Source organism: Littorina saxatilis, linkage group LG4 (genome assembly GCF_037325665.1).
Source record: "Littorina saxatilis isolate snail1 linkage group LG4, US_GU_Lsax_2.0, whole genome shotgun sequence".
Classification (NCBI taxonomy): Eukaryota; Metazoa; Mollusca; class Gastropoda; order Littorinimorpha; family Littorinidae; genus Littorina; species Littorina saxatilis.
This window is the reverse complement of record NC_090248.1, coordinates 28,943,766-28,969,588: the sequence shown is the minus strand read 5'-3', so window position 1 is coordinate 28,969,588 and position 25,823 is coordinate 28,943,766. Positions and strand designations below refer to the sequence as shown.

At 45.1% G+C, this 25,823-nt stretch overlaps 1 protein-coding gene across 2 annotated transcripts in view; it reads right to left on the bottom strand.

Moving 5' to 3' along the window:
* The window catches only part of LOC138964416 (calcium-dependent secretion activator 1-like), a 59,849-nt gene that overhangs the window by 30,453 nt on the left and 3,573 nt on the right, over window positions 1-25,823 (bottom strand). Inside the window, exons 3-6 of one of the 2 annotated variants that reach the window (XM_070336369.1) lie at window positions 23,795-23,958; window positions 8,085-8,184; window positions 2,926-3,047; window positions 1,868-2,116 (exon numbers count right to left, since the gene is read on the bottom strand). In XM_070336369.1, coding sequence (XP_070192470.1) covers window positions 1,868-2,116; window positions 2,926-3,047; window positions 8,085-8,184; window positions 23,795-23,958 — 635 coding nt within the window. Of the gene's footprint in view, window positions 1-1,867; window positions 2,117-2,925; window positions 3,048-8,084; window positions 8,185-11,176; window positions 11,471-23,794; window positions 23,959-25,823 lie in introns of those variants that run through there. The other variant, XM_070336370.1, reaches the window with a different exon arrangement.

The following is a 25,823-nucleotide window of genomic DNA, read 5'->3' as shown; positions in this document are numbered from 1 at the left end:
AGATCGCAGCCATTTCGGCGCATATCCTACTTTTCACGGCCTATTATTCCAAGTCACACGGGTATTTTGGTGGACATTTTTATCTATGCTTATACAATTTTGCCAGGAAAGACCCTTTTGTCAATCGTGGGATCTTTAACGTGCACACCCCAATGTAGTGTACACGAAGGGGTGGCAAAATCACACAATTTCATCAAAGCAAAATTACAGACACTCCCTACGAATTAACTACAGCAGACTTCCACTAACTCGCGGTCCACTAAATCGCGAATTCGGCTATATCGCGGAGACCTCTTGGACCCCGAAAAAAACAGGACCGACCTTTACAATTTTTTTTTTTTTTAAATTAAACATTTTATTACAAAATTAGTCACGTAAAGGCCAAAAAATAGTACAGATCATGAAAAAATGTTCTATCATAACCACGCTATCTCTCTCTGGGTCCGATGGCCTTTCATCATGCAGTAAACTGTCATTTCATCTTATCAGTCTCTCTCTCTCCCTCAGTCTCTCCAAATAGTGTTCTACGTGTGTGTGTGTGTTTTCAGGTTGTGTACATTACGGGTTGATCGAGACCTGCGAACAAAAGAAAAACAAACCTTTCATGCGCACATGCCCCACTCAGTCAAGAACTTTCATGCCACGATCGGTATCGTCAAATTGGACACGTGCCTATAGAGGTTAAGTGTCTGACCCGTCAGTATGGCCAGTCAGGCGTGCAGTTGAACACTCGAGTCCAGCTAATTGCGATCTCTGCTAGACGGTCCGGGTGGCCACAGGCGCCAATCAAGTGCTTAAACTGCGCTTCAGTCTTGTGCAATCTAGTCAGGCATGCAATTTAACACTCGAGTCCCGCTAATCGCGATCTCAGCTAGACGCCCCGGATTTTCTACAGGCGCCATGAAGTGCTTCAGCTTCTTGCGTTTCCAAACGAAATAAAATAATGTGGTAATTCACCATGGCTTGCGTTCTGTTCATAGTTGTCAGTTATTGTGTGTGTGTGCAGCAGAGAGTCGCTATACGCGTACAGTGTACGTCTGTGTCTGTCTGTGTCTGATTAACTAGTAAGTTTGTGACGACGTATGAGTCGGAGAAAAAAGAAAAGAAATAAACATCTGCTGATAAAAGAAAACGTGTCATCGCAGTTAATCTTTTGAGAACTTAGTTGCCAACAGAAGCGTCACACTTGCGAGAAACGCAGTAACACATACACATGAACATTGTAGCACAACCACATGCGCACACACACACACGCACGCACATACGCACACACACACATGCACTCACACGGCAAACGCACACACGCCAACGTGACGCTCACAGGCTTTTTGTGACCAACAAGGGAAATAACCGTGTTTTTCTCTGACTCAGAAGAGAACGCGGTTTCTTCCCTTTAACTGGACCCCAAACTGCATCATGAATCGGATATATAATCACGATCAAAAATCTTTGGACCCCAGTGGCCGCGAGTTAGTGGAAGTCTGCTGTATTTCCATTCACCAGATATTTATGAAAAGTGGACTCGGGGTTACAATTGAAAATACAATCGCAATCAGGTGTCAGTTAGCCTGGTAGCCGTTTCATTGTTGTAAGCACTTGTAGGTCTTCCACAATGGTGATCGTTTTCCACGAGCTGTCTCTTCCTCATCCACATGTTCTCATAAATGTCTTTGAAACTAAAGCATTTTTTCAGCATTTAAAAAAAAAAATTGTTGATTTTTCTTTTGCAGGAGCAGGTAGACTACTTTGCTGACAGTGTCATAAACATAATGACAACAGACATGACAGTTTTTGTACAGTGTAACCCCTTATTTACAACCCTTCTTTATTTGTTCAAAACAAACAACCCCAAGCCAAACAAACCTACCCGCAGTGCTTCATGTTCTGTGGCTTGTCCATGCGGACGGCGATCTTGATGCGCAGGTCATCGGGGAAGTTCTTGGCCTTGACCATCTGGTACCACTCGGGGTTGCGGGAACTGCTGGCGGTCGGGTGGATCACCACCTTGCCCAGCTCCTTGTCCTCCAGGCTCAGCATGCCTGAACTCTCCGTGTACAGTTTCACCTTGACGCTGGGCAAGGGGTGCGTGGTGGTGAAGTCTCCTTGCGTGTCCCACCTAAAAGCACAGTGAACATCCATGGAATATGTTTCAGTCTGGTGCTGCATTTTATTATTTCATAACTTTATTGTCCCATTGCTGGGAAATTCAGGTCATTTCCTCCCAGTGGAAAGCTAGAAGCAAAAAAGTTGCGATACCCAGATGTGTACGTGTTTAGGTGTAATTAGCCACCTACACTTATGGCAGAATGATCGAAGTCTTTTACGTGCCACAGTGGTAACACGGGGGTGGAACATGGATACCGTCTCTGAGTCTGCAAATAGAGTTGACTCGTGTCCGTCCTGGCCCGGATTTGAACCCGTAAACCTAGGATCACCTATAGAAACACGAAAACTCCCAATGTGCATCTGCGAGAATCGGAGTATGAATGCCTAAATGACCAGGGCGGAAAAGGCCACCCATGTAAAAACCCACTTGTGCCTACCAGTTTATGCAGGAGTCACAGCCCAAGAATTCAGAAGAAGCAGAATTAAGTAGCACTAACGCTTCCTAAATACAATTTAATATCACTTGCAAAGTCATGTGAAGCAGTGTAAAGAGGGTGTCGTCATAAAGATACCCTCTAATAAGACCATTGAACGGCTAAAGAAAATTGCGATTGCCATCTGTTCAATACGCATATAAGGCTAAAAAGACCCACCAATGATTCAAAACAAATATGAATGCCATTTGTTCAATATAAAATATTAGACGGAAAAATCAACCAAAAACAAGACCTAGAGAAAAACAATGCCTTTCACAGAGCAATCGATGCCTGTTATCATGGAATCGATGCATTTCTACACACAGCAAGTGAGATAACTCACGCAGGTTTGGAGGCCTCGGCCTGGTCTGTCTGCAGCTTCTCTCCCCCTTCCACCTCCATGGTGCAGTACACAATTTTGTTGGGGGCCAGCGTCCTCAGCCCTTTCACTTCTATCACATGAACCTGCAAACAAATAAACAAAAGCGGTTACCCGTCTGGGGTAAACAAAATCAACCTTCACATTTCAACGTTGGATTTTAAATTGTGACATCGTCTGGGGTAAAAAAAAAAAATCAACCTTCATTATTCAACGTTGGATTCTAAATTGTGACATATGCAAGAATGAAAACGCCTGAATTTGTTGGGTTTTTCTTAGTCTTATGGTCCTCACAGCTTCCACTCACAATAGAATATTGCAGGCACATCTTTTCAACAAACTGAAGATAGGACAGTCTAAACGATGTGTACTTGCGACACTGCACTCATGACAACAGCATTTTTGTAAAGAGTAAGACACAGAGAAAAACAAATGTTTGCTGGGATTTTTCTCCAAGCAAGCTGCTGAGATTCATTTAAAAAAAAATAAATTGATAGTTAAATAGTACCTTAATTGCTATCAAAGCACAAGAATCAACGGAATTCACACAGACTGACACACGCACGCATGCACACACGTACACACACACACGCTTCCAACAACCAAACACATTCAGACTGTTTTAAAAAGAATGCCTCTGAAAGTTTCCTCCATTTTCAATGTCAAATTGAAGTATTGTGCCAGTGTACCACAGCGCAAAGAGCATAATTGTAAAGTTATGATGTTGCGCTATATAAATGCTCATTTATTATTACCGTAAAATCCCTAGCAAACGCCCACCAACCCTCCGCACAGATTTCGGGTACAAGTAGGGGGTGGGCGTTTGCTAGGTATACACCCCTTTGTAAGATAAAGTGTCATCACATTTTCACGAGAAAAAAAAAGTGATACAACATGTGATTTATGTAATTTTAATGAAAAATAAACACACCGTTTGTTGACACAAATAAAGATCAACGTTCTGTGATAGAAAAAAAGAAGAAGAAAAAAACGGCGAACCATCGAACAGTCTGCACAAATCGTAGATAAAGGAGGCCGACTGTCTTAAAACAACATTTGTTTTTAAAGCAAACAAGGGGTGGGCGTTTTCTAGGTAGTGACCCCTCTGCACAACTTTTGGCCAAAAGTGGGGGGTGGGCGTTTGCTAGATAATGGGCGTTTGCTAGGGATTTTACGGTATTATTATTATCATTATATTATAAACTAGATGAATACCCGCTTCGCCGGGTACGGCTGCGCCGGGAAGAAGTCGAGCCGAATACCCGGCTGTGCCGGGGACCCGGCTATGCCGGGTGTACGCCGGCTTTGCCGGCGCACCGCACGGAGGAAGGGAGATAAACGCGGCTGAAAACACTGGAGAAGATAAGGAAGAGTTACTGGGAATGGATCCAGAGAAAAACCAAAATCGGTTCAGCGCTGCGCGCTGAAAGCACGTGTTGAAATATCTCATCGATGAGGTTGTGTCCGGGGTGTAGCTGAATATGGTCTCCAAATTTGAAAAAGATCCACCGAGAACTTTGGCCGTGCATCGCGAACAGACACACAGACACTAGTCGTAGATGTTTGTACAGTTCCACACAATTTCATGCCGGGCTACAGATATCACACAAAGCCATGCATAAGCATTGATCAGATCAATAGCAATTAATGCATTCATAGGTATGAAGCAACAGCCTCAGTGCAAAGATCAATGCTGGGAAAACAGAGGCAGAATACGTAACATGTCCACTGCACTAGCTTGCTTCCAGAGATAACGCTAGGGTGGTATGTTTTGGGTCAGACTTGTCTCAAAGGAGACAGCGACACTAAGGTAACAGGTCAGGGCTCCCCAAACTGTGCGTCCTTGCATTCTATTTGCACTAGAAGCCAAAACATTGTACTAGAAATTCTTGAAGGGGGTAGTGCAATGCACTAAATCTTGAAAAGAGCGGTCATGGGATGCACTAAATTTGCTTTTTCATGCGTACCATCGGAATTGAAGTAGTTGTCTGCTTGATTCCATAAAGAATGAACAAGAATGTACTCTAGGCTGGATTTCAGTTTTCTGCTGAATCTGAACCAATGCGAATTTAGGGAGTAACCTAAACGATATGACAAATACACACACACACTGTAACACTTTAGTGAAGGTCTCGCAGAACTTTCAGACCGCTCTGGAGTTCCGCTGAGGGGGTCCTTGGAACCCCCTAAATATTGAAATTGGGGGTCCCAGGACCCTCTAGGTAGGCCATCTTTGGGGAGCTCTGCATGTCAACTTACTTCAAGAGACATTCAAGAGACATCATTTATGACTTGATTATTCTGCACTATAGCCCTATCATCAGAAGAATGCCTGTCTGCTCTTACTGACAAGCTTATAGCTGTGTGACTCAGTCAACAAGTGTAGTTATAATCTAATGTGAACCAGTGGCACAAAACATTCTAGAGGTTAAAAACAAAATATGTACAAGTTGACTCAAAATACCCTCATGGCTGAGTTCCACAGTTGCAAACATCATCATTTTAGCACATCAATCCTGCTCACAATGATTGTCAAGCAAATCATTCTCTTTTCATCTTAATAATGTGTCATTAGCTCCAAAGAGGTTGAGACTTTTTTTTTTGCTGGAGCAGCACCAAAACTCAAATATCGGGATATCAATTTAAGCGCTCAAGTGAAAACTCAGAAGTCAAGAATAAAATGTTATCTAAGCCTCTCAAGTAACAGAAATTACCATGGTCATCTTAGTACCATCATAGCTTGAGAGACAAGACGACCACCATTTGACATTTATCTCAAGAGAAACGTCTCCTACACAGAGAAATTTGCCGCCAAACTCTCAGGAAGACAAACAGAACTAAAGGAAAGAAGTTCGAGATGTAGAACAAGATGCCTCCTTTCTTCATATGAGATGAGGATCACACGATCAATATTCTTCTTGTATTTATTTCTGAAAACATCTGCATGATGTTTTCCCTTTTAAGGCCACACATTTTGACTTCAAGAAAAACAAGTGTCATATGTTATAACTGTAATCTTATACGTGCCCAGTGAAATGAACCAATCAGTGTTTGTCTGGGCATACTTTTTTTTTCTGAGTGAAAGACTGAGGCCCAATTTATATTGTCCCTCTGTATCTCAAATTCTCAGAACTGCTTCAAATTCAAGAGAGCAGGGCATCAAATAAACAACCTTTGTTTAAAATTAAAGCTATCACAAAACAGAATAGCACCTTCTTCTTCTTCTTCTTCTGTGTTCGTGGGCTCAACCTCCCACGTACACTCATGTTTTTTTACGTGTATGACCGTTTTTACCCCGCCATTTAGGCAGCCATACGTCGCTTTCGAAGTAAGCATGCTGGGTATTTTTGTGTTTCTATAACCCACCGAATTCTGACATGGATTACAGGATCTTTTCTGTGCGCACTTGGTCTTGTGCTTGCGTATGCACACGAAGGGGGATAAGCCACTAGCAGGTCTGCACATAAGTTGACCTGGGAGATCGGAAAAATCTCCACACTTAACCCACCAGGCGGCTGTGGCCGGGTTTCGAACTCACGACCTTCCGATTAAGAGGCCGACGTCTTACCACCCCGCCACAGTGCCCGGCAGAATAGCACCAAATCAATAGCCTCAATTCATGCTCAGCTATCTCAGAACAAAGAACAAGGTGCTCACAACTTTCATCTTCAAAAGCCACTACCCCCCTACCCCCCTCCCACCCACATAAATCAAGAGTATAGGGCAGCATGCATACGGTTATAGTCAGCTCATCACAATACTGTAAACATATCCATATCACTGTAAATCAGGAAGGAAGAGGATCATACACACTGTATATAATGTATTGTTCCTGAACATGTACCCTCAGAAAAACTAATTATATAGCGGGACCCCTTGTTAAGACCCCCTAATTCAAGAGTCCCCCCTTTTAAAGACATTGATCTTTTTTCAGATTTTCATTTCATGAGCTCTGTATATATATTTATTCCCCCTCTGCTTCTTTACCTCTGTAAACTTGTAGAGCTAGTTATTTTTCGATAATGACCCAGCAACCAAACAAATAACGAGCCAGCAACAACCTGAATCCTCGATAGTGCAATGGGTTGAGAAGCTGTTCTGTTTCGGTACTACTTTTGCGACTGAAAAGTTCCGAACGCTCTAATGTACGAAGTATACATTTCTGGAGCAAACAATACAAACATACTGCATTTAAATTAACAACTACAGGCCTGAACACATGAATCTCCATATAAAATCCATGAGTTCGGTTGTTTTCTGAATCTAGATCTGCCGTGCACAAACGTTCATCACAAGCAAATTCCCAAGGTAAGTAACTCATACTTTGTCTAGCGACAAGAGTAGTTCCCCTTCTTTTCACTCAGTTTCTTCGACAACACTGACTGCAATCCGACGGTCAGTTTTCAACAATATTTCATTTTATAAACAGATCACACGCAACCAAATGCACACATCTCATCAATTTAAACAACATAAAGCGGTTTCATACACTATTTTCCCCAGAAAACTGAACTTCATACAGTAATTAACGTTGGAACACGGGTGCAAATGTTCGTCTGCTAGTCCCATTTGACAAAAGAACATTATCCTAAGCGATACTAAAACACAAAAAGAACACACAATATCTGCCTTTACCGCCACAGCATATCTGTGTACTTGATTTTAGTCCAAAACAGGGAAACTGACAAGAAGTGTTAACAGAATGGAATGATTTGCACGGAACTATACAACCGCGCATTAATTGATCGCCTGCGCAGGTTGACTGGTTTAGTGATTCGGATTCGATCAAACTTTCGCTCAAAAACTCCTGTTTTCTTTGAATAACTGAAGAAAGGAGGAATAAAGAGGTTACACACCTCGTCTCAGTGATTATTAAAAATAATGGTCTCAGTTCGCGGTCATGAAAAAGCTCGCTGAAGCTCGCATTTTTCATGATCCGCTAACTTCGACCATTATTTTTAATAATTATAATCACTGAGACTCATTTTTTGTAACCTCTACATATTTACCTACATTTAAAGACACTCTTTTTTTAAGACCTACTTTTCCCAGATTTTGTTTGGTCTTAAAAGGAGGGCATCCACTGAACACACAACCACCCTCAGGGGATTGAACTGTCTTACCTCGAGAGAGAAGGAGAGCACCACGTCCATCTTGGACAAGCCCGGTTCACTGTCCACATCGTTCATGTCTAGCTTGGACAGAGAAGATGTGTTCTGGGCTCTGCAACAGTTCAAAGTTAATTTTACACAAAACATTCCTTAAAGTTTAGTCCAAAGGTTGGTTAAAATTTAGTCATAACATTGGTTCAAACTGCGTCCAAACGTTGGCTAAATTCTAGACCAAACCTTCACATCACAAAGTGTTGATCAGTATTAGGCTTACCATCAACTCGCTGCACTAATAATGTGGATGCACCTAAAGTGATAATTCATCAGGAAACTGTTTTTTAATTTCTATTTAAATGATAAGTTTGACCATTTTGTTCAGACCTTAGCGTAACATAAAACTGGAAAATGTGTTTAAATGTTGACCAGTCACTTTGCACACTGCAAAAGTGAAAGCTGTTAATGCTATTACTTTTACAGATTTAGAAGACAATAGAGGCTTACATTTTGTATTAAAAATCAATTACTTCTAACTACCCCTCCCCCTCTTCACTTTTAAAACTGGTTTGTTCAGTTTCACTGTTCTCTGTAGCAATACAAGCTTTCTGACTCAACGATCCACACCAGAAAACCAAACAAAACAACTGAAAAACATGCATGTGTACTCCCAACAGCCAGATTCTGAAAGAGAGAGTCTCAGCCACCAGACAAGAAGGGCTCATGCTTCAGTGGAGCATTTAAACATCCTTTTTAAAGATCATTCAGACGTAAGTTTAAATGGGTACAAAGTAAACAAGTAAAGAAAAGTTGTGAATGTAGAATCAAAATCTATGATAAAATCAATTCTTGAAGTTGCACAGTATAAAGTAAGGCAAGGGGGGGGGGGGGGGGGGGGGGGGTGGATGTAGAGGAGCATTGAGGTGAAAGGATGTCAATTAACATACATGTATCCTCTCAATCACAAATATTCCATGACTGCAAATATAAAATGTATTATTTTCTTTCATTTTTATGCAGCTGCAAAGAATTGTAGCACTATTGTGCAATAAAAATAAAAAAAATAAAGGGTGGAGGTGGAGATGGAGGAGGGGGTGTGGGGGGAGGAGGCATGAAAAACAGTGACATATACAGAATTAAAAATTAAAAGGGGTGGGGGAGACAGAGACACTAAAAGAGAAAGAATACTCCAAACAGGTAGACAGACAGGACCGGACATAGTGAGCAGAAAAAAGACAGATCTGCTCATTATCCACAAGACAGGGCCCAGACGGACATAATGACAGCACAGAGAGCATCAGAGGGGGAAATAACCTAACCAGCCAGGCACTGGACACAGACAAACGATCCAAAGGGGGTCCAAGTGTTATGCAAAAACACTGGAGTACTGATGCCGCGCCAGAGCCAGTCAGAATCTCCAAGGAACCCTCTCACTGGCCCAATGATTGATCCTGGCTGCAAACGGACCTCACCTCCTTTGCCCCACTTAACGTCTGGGCTCCTGCCAATCTGGCATGGATGAATAAATCACTATCTTTTCTTCCACTGTTACCCTTGGCTTGCCCCTTTCTCTTTCTCTTTCTTGTCTTTTTGTGTGTGTTTTTGTTAGCATCCACCCATCCTCTTCCCACATCCCTACCCCTCCTCTTGTCAAGCGATCCCTTTCCCCACCCCTCCTCTCAAGCTTCCCTTTGTTATCTTGTATTCTATTTCGATGTTCTCTCACAGATTTCCCTTTCTCTCATCTGCTCAGTCCCCTTCACACCCCCCCCCCCCCTTTCTTTTTCCAAACAATGTCCAACAACCAGGCTTTCCCACCCCTACTCCTCTTTGATGAGCTAGTGCGTGTCCAAGTGTCTGACCTTGGAACATCCCCCTCCAACTTTTGCCCCATTCCTCTCTAAACCTGGGCTTAAAAATCAATTCCCTCTTCCAACATTAATTAGAAGCCATGAACCGAACTGTGCTGAACATTATTTATAAGAGGAAACCAGGAAATGCCACAACGCTGATTGCTTCTGGTGCACACCAGCCATGCATTTAATCAACCATGAAATTCAATTGACCAAGTGTCAGAATGGGAGAGACAGCCAGCATGGAACAGAGATCACGCTATACTTGAGCTCTGAGCTGTAAGCTTCTTTTTATGTATGTTCAGGATCTAGGCACAAACGACCAAGTAGATAATATAACTGCATGCAGGTTTGACTGTCAAATTAACTGCAACCGAACGGCATCTTGTCATAAACCAAAAATTGTTTACCCTTCTCTTCAACTGCTACATATGATTAATCAGACCCCCCAAAGATACACAAAACCACAGAAAAAGTCAAATAAAAGATAGCTCAGAATTGAGAATAACACCAGAAAGTGTCAGATTTGGCAAATAAACGAGAGAGCCGAATCCTTTTCCAATTAAAAGGAGAAAAAACAAAACAGGCCTAATTGAGCTTGCTGCTGAACCCAGTCAGAACTGCCCCTGTATGCTTTAATGTACATCTCACACATGCATCTGGAAAATGTACCAATCCCTATTCCAATCGACATGTTTCTTATGCAACTATGTGCATGCTATTAGAAATACACAAGGTGCCCTACATTAGCTGCAAAAAAAGTTAAACACAAACTTTCACCCAGAGGCAGCAATTTATCCAGGAACAAACTTTGCACTAAGCTTCATCCTCAAATCCCTGCTTAGCTACACTACAACCCCAAACTGCAAAACGAGAACAAGAAAACAGGACAGCAACTTAAAGCAAATCCCAACACCACTCACTAGTATTGTGTCCTATCTTAACTCCCTTAATATTCCTCCTAACAATTGCTTCAGATGAAGACAGGTGCAGGCAGATATTATCTGCTGTAGATTCAACAGGAACACATCCTCCACCATAGAAATCAAGGATAACGGAAGCTTCAGTTGAAGATAGGTGCAGGCAGATATTATCTGCTGTAGATTCAACAGGAACACATCCTCCACCGTAGAAATCAAGGATAACGAAAGCTTAAGTTGAAAAACCTCCGTCAGACCAGAGAGGTAGGAAACACACTGTAGGAGTGTGCGGAAAACTACGCAGAGGTGTAAGCTAGAGCTAGGACCGGTCACTTACATGAAGTCAAGGCCCATCTGGGCCACGTTGTAGGCCCCTGTTTGTGCCAGGGCCTGCATTGGCACCTGAACTAACTCTCCCAAATGTCTAAGAGTACATGTAAACAAGTGACCATGAGGGAGTATTTTTCACTCAAGTAAACAGGTCTTGGACAAAATCACAGCAGCAAAACCGTGGAGCACAAAAACAACTACTAACAACACACACAATCATGCACAAAATCCTTCTGTGCTACAACTTCTATTATTTATATATCTTCTTCTTCTTCTGTGTTCGTGGGCTGAAACTCCCACGTACACTCGTGTTTTTTGCACGTGGAATTTTACGTGCATAATCGTTTTTTACCCCGCCATTTAGGCAGCAATACGCCGTTTTCGGAGGAAGCATGCTGGGTATTTTCGTGTTTTTATAACCCACCGAACTCTGACATGGATTACAGGATCTTTTTTGTGCGCACTTGGTCTTGTGCTTGCGTGTACACACGGGGGTGTTCGGACACTGAGGAGAGTCTGCACACAAAGTTGACTCTGAGAAATAAATCTCTCGCCGAACGTGGGGATGAACTCACGCTGACAGCGGCCAACTGGATACAAATCCAGCGCGCTACCGACTGAGCTACATCCCCGCCCTATTTATATATATATATCAAAACATGAGCCAAAAAACAAAAACTAACTACAACCTACAGAAATAAAAACAAGTATAACATTTTAATTTTTTAAAATAAAAACAAAAACCAGGTAGAAAGAGTTCAAGTAAATAATAACTTGCACAAAACGTAACCTTAGATAACAGAAGCAGTGGGAGAAAATGCTGTTTCACTCAGTTTCAGTAGATAATAACTTACCAAAACTAATACAACAACAAATAAAATACAAACAAAGCTTTTACGCTCACAGTAGAAAAATATATGTTCATGTGTAAAACAGCCAGGTGCTTCATTTTTAATGTTAAAACTTAAATGCATAATCTAGTTTGTAAATGTATTTAGCATGATAACAGTTTGAAACAACATCATTTTAATAAATGTGAGACCAGCTGACTTTTTGTTTATGTGAGAGAGGGGCCGAAAGTTAGTAGAGATGGGAGGAAAAAACAGGGGAAGGGGGGGATGGAAGAGGAGAGGAGAGAAGGGAGAAAAAGGGTACCAAGAACAGAATAAGAGTGGGTGAGAAATAACTTGGAAGTAGTTCAAAAGCTAACAACAACAAAATTCCATCTCACACGGCATTAATAGGTAACATGCGCCTTGAGTCGTCTTGTGTGGTGAGATACGTGCGCGATATAAATCCTCGTAAATAAATAAATAAAAATAAAATAACAACAACCAGGTCATTGAGACTTTAAAGTCAAACTATTTTTCTTGCTGATCTTTCGCAATCTGAAACCTCTTCCTTTATTACAAAGACCAATCAGTGCGCATAAGTTGATTTTTACGACACAGATCATAAACATCTCTGCATTGATAATACTCTCTGCAGCTGACTCGGTGCCAAGCAATCAATAAAGCTCACGTCCACAATACTTGCTGTCTCTTCTAAATTCCTCCTCCTCCTCCTCTCAAATTTAACGCTGATGCCTGCTTGACAAGTAATTTGATCAAGCCGAGCCCTCCTAAAAATCTATAAAACACATCAAGTTGACAACAAAACATCTGACACTCGCACATATAATGTGTAAGTATGTGGGCACGCAAGCCTGCACAAACACCGATGAAAAAGAACAGACCACTCAAAAATCAATAACAGCTTCAACAAAAGGAAGCACCTCCTACTTGAAATGAATTGAAATACTTTTGGTTTTTGTTGTAGAACTAAAACTCAACAAAAATGAACTTTTTTTAAAAATTGCCTTGCACGTCATTGTGGGGGATTTATTCAAATAACATGTATCCGTCCACTCATAATGTCCATTTGCATTTTTGCTATTCATAATTAAATATAAGAAATCTGAAGTGTACAGAAGTTGGATTGGATGCTGGCTTTTTTTCCCCCATTTCTTTTTGTTCAAAGCATCAGAACAGATTTTAGTGTATATTGTTTCAGAAAGAGAATGGTTCAAGAGCTTTTCTTTTTAAACTGAGACTCTGAAACTTACAAAAAAAGATTTACTTACAAAATATACATTTCATTCAAAGAACGAAGCAACAACGTTGTGAACAAAATGTGGGTATGTTGCGCCAAAAATGAAGAACCGTAGGAGTCAACTTGTCCTACCATCCACCACATACTATAACTACATGTATTACTATAAGGTGAACACTTTCAAATTGCATGATTAAGTACTCAAATGTGTGTCTCAGTGTCTTGCTTAACTTCATAATTTAATGCAGATCTTTCTTTCTTCAACTGGAAACAGTACATACGCTGCACGAGAAAGAGTAAGAATGACAGAAGTGCATGGAGAAATCTGCAACATGTCCAAGATACATTCCACCATTATTGCCTGAACATTTTGTAAGTCATCTAGTATAACATCAAACAAACAAGACAAGGTTTCGTACGGGCGGATAACTGACAAATGGAAGCAGTGGAAGATGATACAAGTTACTTTCTTTACAGGTCTGCACCTTACCTATGTTTAACAAATGCTCTTATCAGCCCCCCCCCCCCCCCCCCAATTTTTTTATTTTTAAAAAGCTTACAGGAAAAACTAGTTACATGTTAATCTTGTTTGTAAGCTGAGCTTCGGGAAAAATAAGGTGGAAATCAAAGAGCTGGTTCAGTTACTATGATTGCAGAAACACGCCCACGCATAATTACATTCAGGCATGGGAATTTAAAATTGTAAAAAAGGCTGAAAATGTATAACTGAAGACGCGAAGCGTCAAGTCGACGGCGCGAAGCGCCTAGCCTTACTAGGGGGGTCCGGGAAAAAATGTCTCCAAAGAACCCAGATGGTGCAATCTGGTGTCATCTGAGCTCCAAGTTTGCCATTAAATTCTGTTTTTAGAATCAGTTTTTAGTACCAATTTTTGCTTTTTTGAAGGAAAAAAATATATACATGTATTATATGGTTTAAATTTGTTAAAAAATTGATCTGTTGAGACCCATCGCGATATAACCTCCGTGGTTGAAAACAACGTTTAAAACACCAAATAAAGAAAGATCTGTTGAGACAAACAGGAAAATGTAACTTGTAACACAATCTGTGCAATCTGGTTTACTTTCAAACATAAAAGTTCAAGTAACTGAGGCGGGCGGTAGCAGTGCGTGAACAAAGTACGGAAAGTTTTCGCGGGCTTTTGCGCAAAGGCAAAAGTAACCGGTGCTTTTTTTGTGTGCATCCCCCCTTTATTTTTTCGGCGGACACTTTTGCTTTTTCGGCGGAACAAAAAAAAAATTCGGCGGAAATCCGCCGTTCGGCGGACAATTCCCATGCCTGTACATTAGACACACACACATACTGTGTGCCATTTTTTCTTGACATCCCCCAACCCCACCTCCCACCCCTTTGTTGTTGTTCTGACCCCAAACTCTGAGTCACAGGTATCCTGCTGGGCATAATGTAAAACCCAACTACCCATGCTGTGCACAAGCCAGTGCAGTAGTAATGAAAACATAGAGACAGCATTATGACATTGATCATTAAACCACGTCTGCCAACACCTGTTCTCACAGCTGCGCAAATGTAACTGTAAATGTAATCCAGCATAAGCGAACATAATTTAGAGCTGATGAGCATGTGTAGCTATCCTACCCATTTCAGCGTTTGCAAGTACAGTAATCCAGCATATCAGAACATGAATCAAAGGCGATGTACATTAGATATTCTATCCTGTCTAACTGTACTCCACCATATGCCAACATGAATCAGATTGGATGAGCATTAGCTATCCTACCTGCTGTAGCGTTTGTACGTCTTTCTTTCTTTATTTGGTGTTTAACGCCGTTTTCAACCGTTCAAGGTTATATCGCGACGGGCGATTGTAAGTTTAATCCAAAAAATAAGAACATGACTCAGAGCAGATGAGCATAGCTATCCTACCTGCTGTAGCCTTTTTACATTTAGTCAAGTTTTGACTAAATGTTTTAACATGGAGGGAAAATCGAGACGAGGGTCATGGTGTATGTGTGTGTGTGTCTGTCTGTGCGTGTGTGTGTAGAGCGATTCAGACCAAAATACTGGACCGATCTTTATGAAATTTGACATGAGAGTTCCTGGGAATGATATCCCCGGACATTTTTTTCATTTTTTCGATAAATACTTTTGATGACGTCATATCCGGTTTTTTGTAAAAGTTGAGGCGGCACTGTCACACTCACACCCTCATTTTTCAATCAAATTGATTGAAATTTTTTTAAAGCAATCTTCGACGAAGGCCGGATTTCGGTATTGCATTTCAGCTTGGTGGCTTAAAAATTAATTAATGACTTTGGTCATTAAAAATCTGAAAATTGTAATAATAATTTTTTTTTTATTTTATATATATATATATATATAACGTCAACGATCCAAATTTACGTTCATCTTATTCTACATTATTTTCTGATTCCAAAAACATATAAATATGTTATATTTGGATTAAAGACAAGGTCTGAAAATTAAAAATATAAAACTCATGATCAAAATTAAATTTCCGAAATCGATTTAAAAACAATTTCATCTTATTCCTTGTCGGTTCCTGATTCCAAAAACATATAGATTGTAAGGCTTCTTTTTAAGCCTACTGTCTATATGATACTTACCGAGACAGTACTATTCTTGCACATTATCTATTATAGGCCGAAAAAATTGGACAAAACGCTGCGTGGGTACAATTATCTCCCATAACCATGCGCCACCGTGGATCCCAAGCACTGTCTGAGTGCTTCCCCCTTACAGGATGTAGGTGGCGCGTCCTCTTTCTTTATGAGCTGCAGACCCTCAAAAAGCCCATAACATATCAAGAGGGGAGGCGGGAGGGAAACTCTAATAGTACTGTCTCGGTAAGTATCATATAGACAGTAGGCTTAAAAAGAAGCCTTACAGTCAATATAACACTTACCTCGACAGTACTATTCTTGCACAGAATACCAGAGTGGTGTGAGGGTGATATGTAGAGTATTAAACTCCTTAATCAAAATCACTTAAATCCAAGGATTAAGATACCCAGGCAATTTTCGAACAGTACTACTGTAAAAGAAAATATACCCAAGAAAAATACCTTAGACTGACGTGACCATGCTGGCAACCACTGCTTTGGCAATGCCATACGACTGGTCAAGCCTGAGACTGGAAAAGTCTCGCATATAGTGGTTAATAAACGTGGCTGGAGTCTTCCAGAACGCGACCGCCATTATGCTTTGGAGCGAGGCACCCCGCACGTGCGCCAACGAGGAGCCGATAGCCCGAATCTCGTGTGCCCTGATGTCAGGGACCACATCCACTTGAGCATGAACATAAGCCTGTTTGATAAGCAAGGTCAGCCAACGAGCTAAAGTTTGTCTAGAAATATCCGATTGGTACTTCGGATTAAGCGAGACAAACAGTGACCGCTTAGAAGACCGAAAGCTACGTGTTCTATCCAGGTACACTCTAAGGGCACGTACTGGGCAGAGGAAGCGATCAGGGTCATCATGTTCAAGAGTGGGAGCCAAGGCTTGAATGACTACTGGTTTGGACAACTCCGAGGCATTCTGATTCTTGGCTCGAAAGTCTGGTAGGAAAGCCAACGTCACCTGATGTGTGGTGAACTCAATGTCAAATTCCAGGCCACTCAAAGCTTGAATACCACTGAGTCTACGGCAAGTGGCTAAAGCGATGAGGAACACAGTCTTAAAAGTCAGGAACTTGATACTAATGCCTGCCAGGGGTTCAAACTCCTTGCTACGCAGGAGTTTGAGAACCAGGAAGACATCCCACTTGGGAAATGAAACCCGAGGTTTAGACACCGCTGCATTGCTAATACCCGAAAGGACATTAGCAATGAGGGAGGAACTGATCAAGTGTTCAGGTCTGCGACCAGTAGCAGCCGCAATCGTGGAAGTGATGGCAGATTTGTATCCAAGAAGAGTCTTAGAAGAAAGACTCTTCTTTTGATACACTTCCACCAGGAAGTTGGCCAAGTCCTGTGTTGAGGGATAAAGCGGCTTTATCCCCTTGGACAAGGCGAAGGAGGCCCAAGCTCTCCAGCGTAAGTCATAGAGCTGATTAGTTGATCGCCTCTTAGCGTTCAAGGAAAACTCTACTGAACTCTTGTGCAATCCTAGTGCAAGCAGTTTGGAGCGCACAAGAGCCATGCGGTCAAGCACAGACTCTCTGGACGTGGATGAGGGAGGCCTGATCGAGGCTGGAGCAGACTTCCCCCGTCCAGATTCAGAGGTAGAGGGTCTACGTGGGTGAGACCGCGAAGATCTGGAAACCACGGAGCTGTTGGCCAGTAAGGCGCGACCAAAATCAGTCTTGGCCGTTCCTGCAGATACTTTGCCAGTACCCTCGGAATCAGAGATGTCGGGGGATAGGCGTAAGCATCGAGGAGCCTCCACGAGAGAGTGAATGCGTCCACGTGGAACGCATTCGTGTCTCGAAAGGGGCTGACGTACCTGGGAAGCCGAGCGCTGAATCGAGTTGCGAACAGATCGATCAGAGGACGGTCCCACCTTGCCCACAGACGCCGTAGAACGTTGTGAGCGATGGTCCATTCTGTGGGGAGAACCTGATCGCCCCGACTGAGAATGTCGGCCAGGGCGTTCAGTTTCCCCGGAACGAATTGGACTGACATCCGGACCTGATTGGTCTGGCACCAGAGCAGAATCTCCTCCGCTAACAGGGAGAGGGACCGAGAATTGGTGCCCCCCTGGTGGCGAAGGTAAGCTAGGCATGTGGTGTTGTCCCCGTGGACCAACACATCCTGATCCCGAATCAGGAGGCGAAACTCCAGCAGAGCCCGACGAACCGCCTCCAACTCTAGAAAGTTGATGTGTAGGAGGGACTCCTCCTGGGTCCAGACCCCCTGGGCCTCGTGCAGGTCCAGGTGGGCCCCCCAACCCCGCGTAGAAGCGTCGGTGTACAGGAAGAGAGACGGCCGTCTCGGTTGGATAGGCACCGCAGAGTTGAGCCAGATCGGGTCCAGCCATTGGACTACAGCCTCGTGAAACCAAGGCCCGATCTGGACCAACTCGGTGTAATCGAGAGGCCTGGAAGTCCGATCTGCTACTGCCCGTTGCAGGGGACGTTTGTGTAGCCTTGCAAGGGGCAGCAGCAGAGCGACAGACTCCATGGAACCCAACAGTTCCGCCAGCCGCCTGTGAGGAACAGCGCGGCAAGCCTGAATGGAGAGGATCTTTCGCCTCAGGGAGAGGATTCTGTCCGGGGAGGGAGACACAGTGTAAAGCACTGTGTCGAACGCCATCCCCAAGTAGCAAAACTGCTGGGCTGGCACGAGGTCTGACTTGTGCCACTGTATCTGGAACCCCAAAGCATGGGTCCGTTCCAGGACCTGCCGGGTGTGTTGGAGGCATTGATCGCGAGACTGGGCCAGGGTGAGCCAATCGTCCAAATATTGACGCAGACGCACACCCTGAGCTCTGACCAACGCCGCCAGCTCCTTGACCACCTTTGTAAAAATCAGCGGGGCCAAGGACAGGCCGAATGGGAGGGCCCGAAACTCGAACACTGTGCCCTCCCAAACAAACCGGAGCAGATGTCGGTACCCCGGGGCCACCAGGATGTGGAAGTAAGCATCCTGGAGGTCCACAGACGTGGCCCAATCGTTTGGCCGGATGGCCAACCGGACCGACGAAGGGGTTTCCATCTTGAACTTGCACCTGCGAAGGTACAAGTTCAAGGTGGAGAGGTCCAACACCGGCCTGAACCTGCCGTCCTTTTTGGGGACGGTGAACAGGCGGGAGTAGAACCCCGGAGAAGGCTGAGAAAGGGGGTAGACAGCCTTCTTCTCGACCAACGAGTTCACCTCGTCTTGAAGAGCCTGCCATCTGGCAGGGTCTCGAGGAGGGGGGAACGTCAAAGGTAGAGCGGACAATGGAGGTTGTGACGACAGCGGTAGAGAAAACCCCGACCCCACCACCCTCAAGATAAACTGGTTGGAGACCAGTCTGCCCCACATGTCGCGGGCCCGAAAAAGGGAACCGACGGACGAAAGAGGGGCAACTTGAGGGGGCGTCAACGTAGGGCCGGGACTCACTGAAAATTCTGCTGGCGGGCAGGCGCAGGCTTGCGACCACCCCCCTGGTGGTGCTGCTTACCCTTACCTGTCTGAGCACCCTTCTTCTTACGCTTGGGAGCACGAGAAGCCGGGGCCGCAGGGGGGAACGCGACAGGCGCCTGAGAGGAGGAAGAAGGAGGCAGTGAAACTGGCTTCTTCTTCTTCTTCTTCTGAGGCTGGGAGCTGGAGGTGACTGTAGCACTTCTCTTACTCCCCGCCGACGTCGCCGAAGCAGCGAGGCCAACCATCAGAGAATCAGTGTTCCTCTGGCGTGTGGACTCCACCACAGAACGGACAGTGCCCGGATGAAAAAGGGAAGAAGGCTGAGGAAACGTGTTCCTCAGACTCTTCCTCATATCCGGAGGCACTAAAGAAGTAGCCAGAAAATGATCACGGAACAGGGCCAACAAGTGGACCCGTGTTCCAATGGCCAATTCTGCCGCAGTCGTCACGCACGATCGCACGGCATGCAAAGCCCGATCCACTCGAACCGTGTCAAGGACCCGAGTGGAATCGGACTCTGCCCGATCGGGAGGGTCCAACAGTGTGGACAGCGTGCTCATCCATGTCAAGGCCTGTGATTGGGCCTCGACAATGGAAGAAACGGTGGCCTCAAGATTGTGGAACGAAGCAGAGCTCAGTTCCACCTTCTTGACCGAAGGCACCTCCCCAACGAACACATCACCGTCAGCCCCACCCTGAACACTCGAAGTCTGGAAAGGGAGAGTTCGAGAGTCAAAGGGAAAAGGGAGGGACGAAACAGATTGGACACGAGGAAACAGTGGAGGTGCGCCTCCCGAAGGAAAGCACGGCACTGAATCCGCGTCCTCCCGAGGAACATAGGTCGCGTTCGCACGTGAATCTGTACTCCTCAGGCGATGTGCTGCCGCTTCCACCGTGGCACTAAGACTAGGGTGGAACGCGAATTGCTGGCGGCCGGATCGTTCATAAAACGAGCCGCCGGCAGACGCGGCGTGTGCCTCCCGCGCCCGGGCCGAAGCGGACTCCAAGGACGAGAGGGCGTCGGAGGGAAGGACGTCCTGAAACTGTTCAAACGTCCTTCTAGCTGTGCGAGGGAGAGCCTCCTGCCTCTCGTCCTCAGACTCCACGTCCTGTGTGTCAACCGAAGGGTTGGGAACACTAGACGACAGACGCTTAAGAGAGGCATCCGTGGCGTCAAGACGCCGCGTGATGTCTGTCATGTACTGTTGGAAAGTACGAAGCATAGCTTCGGAAGTTCCATCAGAAACCGGCAAGGGTAGAGGATCAGTGTTAACCTCAGGGCGACCCTGATCCTCCTCCCCATCGTCCTCTGACTCACTCTCCTCTTCACTTCCCGACAACTCCTCAACAGCAGGAGTGTAGGAAGCTTGAGGGGGAGGAGCCGAAAGTGATGAAGTAGACTGTGACGAAACGCCCACTGAAGCAAGAGGCCGCGAAGACCCCTGCCCCAAAGACGAAACGTCTCCAGCAGCCGAAGGGAGAGAACAACAAAAACCCTGCGACTGTTGGGTCAGTCCAGCCAACGAACCCCCGCCATTTATAGACTGAACAGGGACCCATCGGGTCTGATCAGAAAAGAAATGGTCCGGTCCGGTCGGGGGTGCCGATCCGGTCCGGTCGGGTGGTCCGGTGTTCCGGTGGTCCGGTCCGGTCCGGTCGAGTGGTCCGGTGTTCCGGTGGTCCGGTCCGGTCCGGTGGTCCGGTCCGGTCCCGTACCATCCGGAGGTCCCGTTCGGCACAGAACCATCCGTACCCACAAAAGTGTTCGGGTGGTTCGGTCCGGACGTGGAAACACCGTACCATCCGGACCCGTAGGTCCGGTGGTCCGGTGTGTTCCGGTTCGGTGCCAGACCACCCGGACCAACAGAGGTGGTCGGGTGGTCCGGTCCTGACCGGACCACTGGTCCCGTACCGTACCATCCGGACCCGTAGGTCCGGTGGTCCGGTGTGTTCCGGTTCGGTGCCAGACCACCCGGACCAACAGAGGTGGTCGGGTGGTCCGGTCCCGACCGGACCACTGGTCCCGTACCGTACCATCCGGACCCGTAGGTCCGGGGGTCCGGCAAGGGCCAGAGGTACTGTCCCGCACCGGACCCTAAGGTCCGGTACGGTCCCGTACCATGGGTCCCGTCCGGACCAAACCCGGAGGTCAAGTCCAGTCGGGACCCGTGGGTCCGGTTCGATCCCGACCCGTAAGCCTGGACCGTTCCGGACCCTTGGTCCGGACCATCCGTCACCCGAACACCAGACGCTAAGGAATGGCGTGGGGTCAAGACGGTCCGGTCGGAGGTGTCGGTTTGAGCAACAGAAACAATGTTCCCGTCGCCCTGACCATTCGACAGAAGTACCACGTTCTGTCGAACACCTCCACGTCCAGTAACTAGTCGGCCGGAGCGTTTCATAGAGGGACAGCCACCAGTCACACGGACGTCAGAGGGAACCGTAGTAGCAGTGGTCGTAGGCACGATGCCTGAAACCCCTGCCCCCACAGGACCGCCCTGAACGGGGTCAATTCGCATCCCAACCCCAGCGGGGAGGGAATTCATAGACCCCGTCATCTCCTCCGATCTCCCCCCCCATGAGTCCGAGACTACTGTCGAAACAGCAGTAGACGACCCAGCGAGGGAGTTCAGAGGAGGACCCGTGTCCCTCCTGGCTTCCACAGCGGTGGAAACCGAGGAGGGCACAGGAGAGGCACCGGAAAAGAAAGAAGTCGAAACCTGAGTCTCTCCCGTAGCCCCTAGATCAGATTCACCAACCCCCAAAGAGGGTTGGGAATCGACCCGCCCCCGGATTCGAGCCAGGGAGGAGAAGGAAACCTTCCCCCCAGGCTTGAAACCGGGAGGAGCTGAAGCCTGAGACTGAGGGCCGGACAACGGCGTCGAAGGGGGGGAAGCGTGTTCCACGGAAGGAGAAGGAGAAAGACGCTTTTTCTTTCCCCTCGACCTTCCCCGAACCTTCGACGGCGCAGCCCCGCCCGAAGTCCCAGGTTCAAGCCCAGCCTGTTTGAGCAAGCTCGCATTGAGCTTGCTCAAACAGGCTTTCTCCGCCCTCCCTCGCCGCAAACGCAAAGCGTTTGGGGAGGGAGAGTCGGAGCGCCGAAAGGTCCCCCTGTCCGTGCGCAAAACATGACGCTGTGCGCCCGGAGAAGGGTTGCCCCCGGCAGACTCTGGTTCCGTAGAACCAGAGCCCAAAACAAGACGAGACATCCTACCTCGCCCTGTACGTACCCTTAAAAAATCGAGAATTAACAAAATTCAAAGAAAATTAGGTCAATACTCAAGTGAATGAGGCGAAACGAGAAGCAGACGACCGGTCACCACGAAGTAGGACGGTAGGCACGCCGAGTCCGCCACACAACAACGGAGGCACAAGTTGGAAGAAAAACAACGTAGCCTCAAGCCAGAAGTGGAATAACACACAAAAATCCAACAGGTGGTAATCCACACAGAAAAGAAGACTCTAGAATCCAAAATAATCCGGGAGCGCAGCAGAAACACAGCCTACTGTCACGCGCGAAAAAAGAAAGAGGGACGCGCCACCTACATCCTGTAAGGGGGAAGCACTCAGACAGTGCTTGGGATCCACGGTGGCGCATGGTTATGGGAGATAATTGTACCCACGCAGCGTTTTGTCCAATTTTTTCGGCCTATAATAGATAATGTGCAAGAATAGTACTGTCGAGGTAAGTGTTATATTGACCTATATGATATGTTTGGATTAAAAACACGCTCAGAAAGTTAAAACGAAGAGAGGTACAGAAAAGCGTGCTATGCAGCACAGCGAAACCACTACCGCGCTGAACAGGCTCGTCAGTTTCACTCCGTTTTGCACAAGCGGCGGACTACAGTCATTGTGAAAAAATGCAGTGCGTTCAGTTTCATTCTGTGAGTTCCACAGCTTGACTAAATCTAGTAATTTCGCCTTACGCAACTTGTTAACTGTTATTATACCGCCGTATATTTGGTATTGGTACCATATCGTCTTGTAAGGTTACCCTCATGGAAATTCAGGCTGCTTTCCCACTGGGGAAAGCGAGCTACCACACAGTTTGCGCTACCCAATTTTCTTTCCTTTTACCTGCATGCTTCCAAGCCATGAGATTTTTGCTGTGAACTTGGGATCTTTATCATGCGTGCACACCGGGGTGTTCGGACACCAAAGAAAAGTCTGGGAAATATATCTCGTGCGGAACATGGGGGGGGGTGTGTGTGGTGTGGTGTGGATGTGGTTCCTTAACCCACGCCGATAACGACAACTAGTTTCAATTAACCAGCGCAGCTACCATATGACTCCCTGAGCTATCGCCTCGCTAAAAAATTTTAGCCGAAAAATGTCAACATGAATCAAAGCAGATTTGCATTAGCTATCCTACCTTCTTTAGTCGGTGTAACTGTAATCCATTCTTGTGTAACTGTAATCCAACAAATAAGCATGAATCAGAGAGAATGAGCATTTTGCTATCCTACCTGTTATAACGTTTGAGTTTTTGCAGCGAGTACTTGGAGTCCGTGCCTCCTTTGGAGACAGGTAAACTCTCCAGGTTGGATTTCAGCAGGTTGATGGACGATCTCAGCTCCTCCATGTACATGCTCTCCATCTCCTTCACCACAAACTTGGGGTGTTGCCGCGTCTGAGTGTACATGAACAAAAATCAACAAATAAACAACTACGGGCATAGCGTGAAAAAGAACAACCCTCTGCAAAACATCTGGGACCAAAGTGGACTCTTTTTATGAAGTTTTAAGGAAAACAACATTGCATTGGAATTCCTTGTTTTACATAAATATTTACATTTTCTTTCCCTAAAAAAATCCTGTGCCATGAACTCCTGAACACATTACAAATAAACTCATTCAATAATTAATCAATTCTACACCTCAACTTTGCATACCAGAAATATATGTACAACCAGGTATTTCTTTTATAATTTTAGTTTCACAGCAATTTGTATAACTGCAAATAAAAACAGATACATGCCATTCTTTCCATTAAAACATCTTGTAAATCATCACAGATCTCTCCAGGCTTTTGCATAAAATAAAAGCATCCTTCCAGTGCCATTCTTTTTCTGCGTTCATGGACTGATACTCCCATGTACACTTGTGGGTTTTTTTTTACATGTATGACCATTTTTACCCTGCCAGAGGCACCCATACCCCGCTTTCGGGGGAAGCATGCCGGGTATTTTCGTGTTTCTATAACCCAACAAACTCTGACATGGATTACACTATAGGATCTTTCTGTGAGCACGTGTTATTGTGCTTGCATTTACTCACATAAGGTGGATAAGGCTCTAGCATGTCTGCACATAAGTTGACCTGGGAGATTTTGTAACTGCGTAAATCTCCAAACTTAATTTTAAAATCTAGACGAATTCCAGAAACAACCCTGTTGGGGTTTTGAAGGCATGTCGCCACCTGAAGCTTAGCTGAGCCAGTGAATCAGTAATATCTCATATGAATGATATTGGGGAGAAAAAGGACTTGTATCCAGCAGGCACCGCATGAATGACAGATCCTGCTTCTTAAAAAAAACCAAGTCGCGTATAGCGAAATTACTACATTTAGTCAAGCTGTGGAACTCACAGAATGAAACTGAACGCACTGCGTTTTTTTCACAATGACCGTAGTCCGCCGCTAGTGCAAAAGGCAGTGAAAGTGACGAGCCTGTTTAGCGCGGTAGCGGTTGCGCTTTACTGCACAGCACGCTTTACTGTACCTCTCTTCGTTTGAACTTTCTGAGCGTGTTTTTAATCCAAACATATCATATAGATATGTTTTTGGAATTAGGAACCGACAAGGAATAAGATGAAATTGTTTTTAAAACGATTTCGGAAATTTAATGTTAATAATAATTTTTATATTTTTAATTTTCAGAGCTTGTTTTTAATCCGAATATAACATATTTATATGTTTTTGGCATCAGAACATGATGAAGAATAAAATAAAAGTAATTTTGGATCGTTTTATAAAAAAATTTTAATTACAATTTTCAGATTTTTAATGACCAAAGTCATAAATTAATTTTTAAGCCTCCATGCTGAAATGCAATACCGAAATCCGGCCTTCGTCGAAGATTGCTTGGCCAAAATTTCAATCAAAAAGCCGGATATGACGTCATAAAAGACATTTATCGAAAAAATGAAAAAAACCGTCCAGGGGTGGGTTGCATGAGACGACTTAAGCTGGGCGGAAATGTGCTCAAAGTTGAGATGGTTGACTTTACGCGGAAAGCGCGAAAACCGGGGTGCATGAGCGGTCTTACGTTCGTTGAGCACAGCGTTTTTTGCTTAACTTTGAGCCTGCTCCCCCCCAGGCTTAACGCTGAGCTTGGCAGAGATAACAGACTTTATCAGCCAGTTGCCGCTTGCAAGATGATGTTTTAAAACCTGTTATCATTTGGTGCTATAATAGGTCGCACCAACGCGACGGAGTTAGACAACTTTCTTGTTTACTTCATCTGTGCCCGGCAACCAAAAGGTTTTTGTTTTCTTTG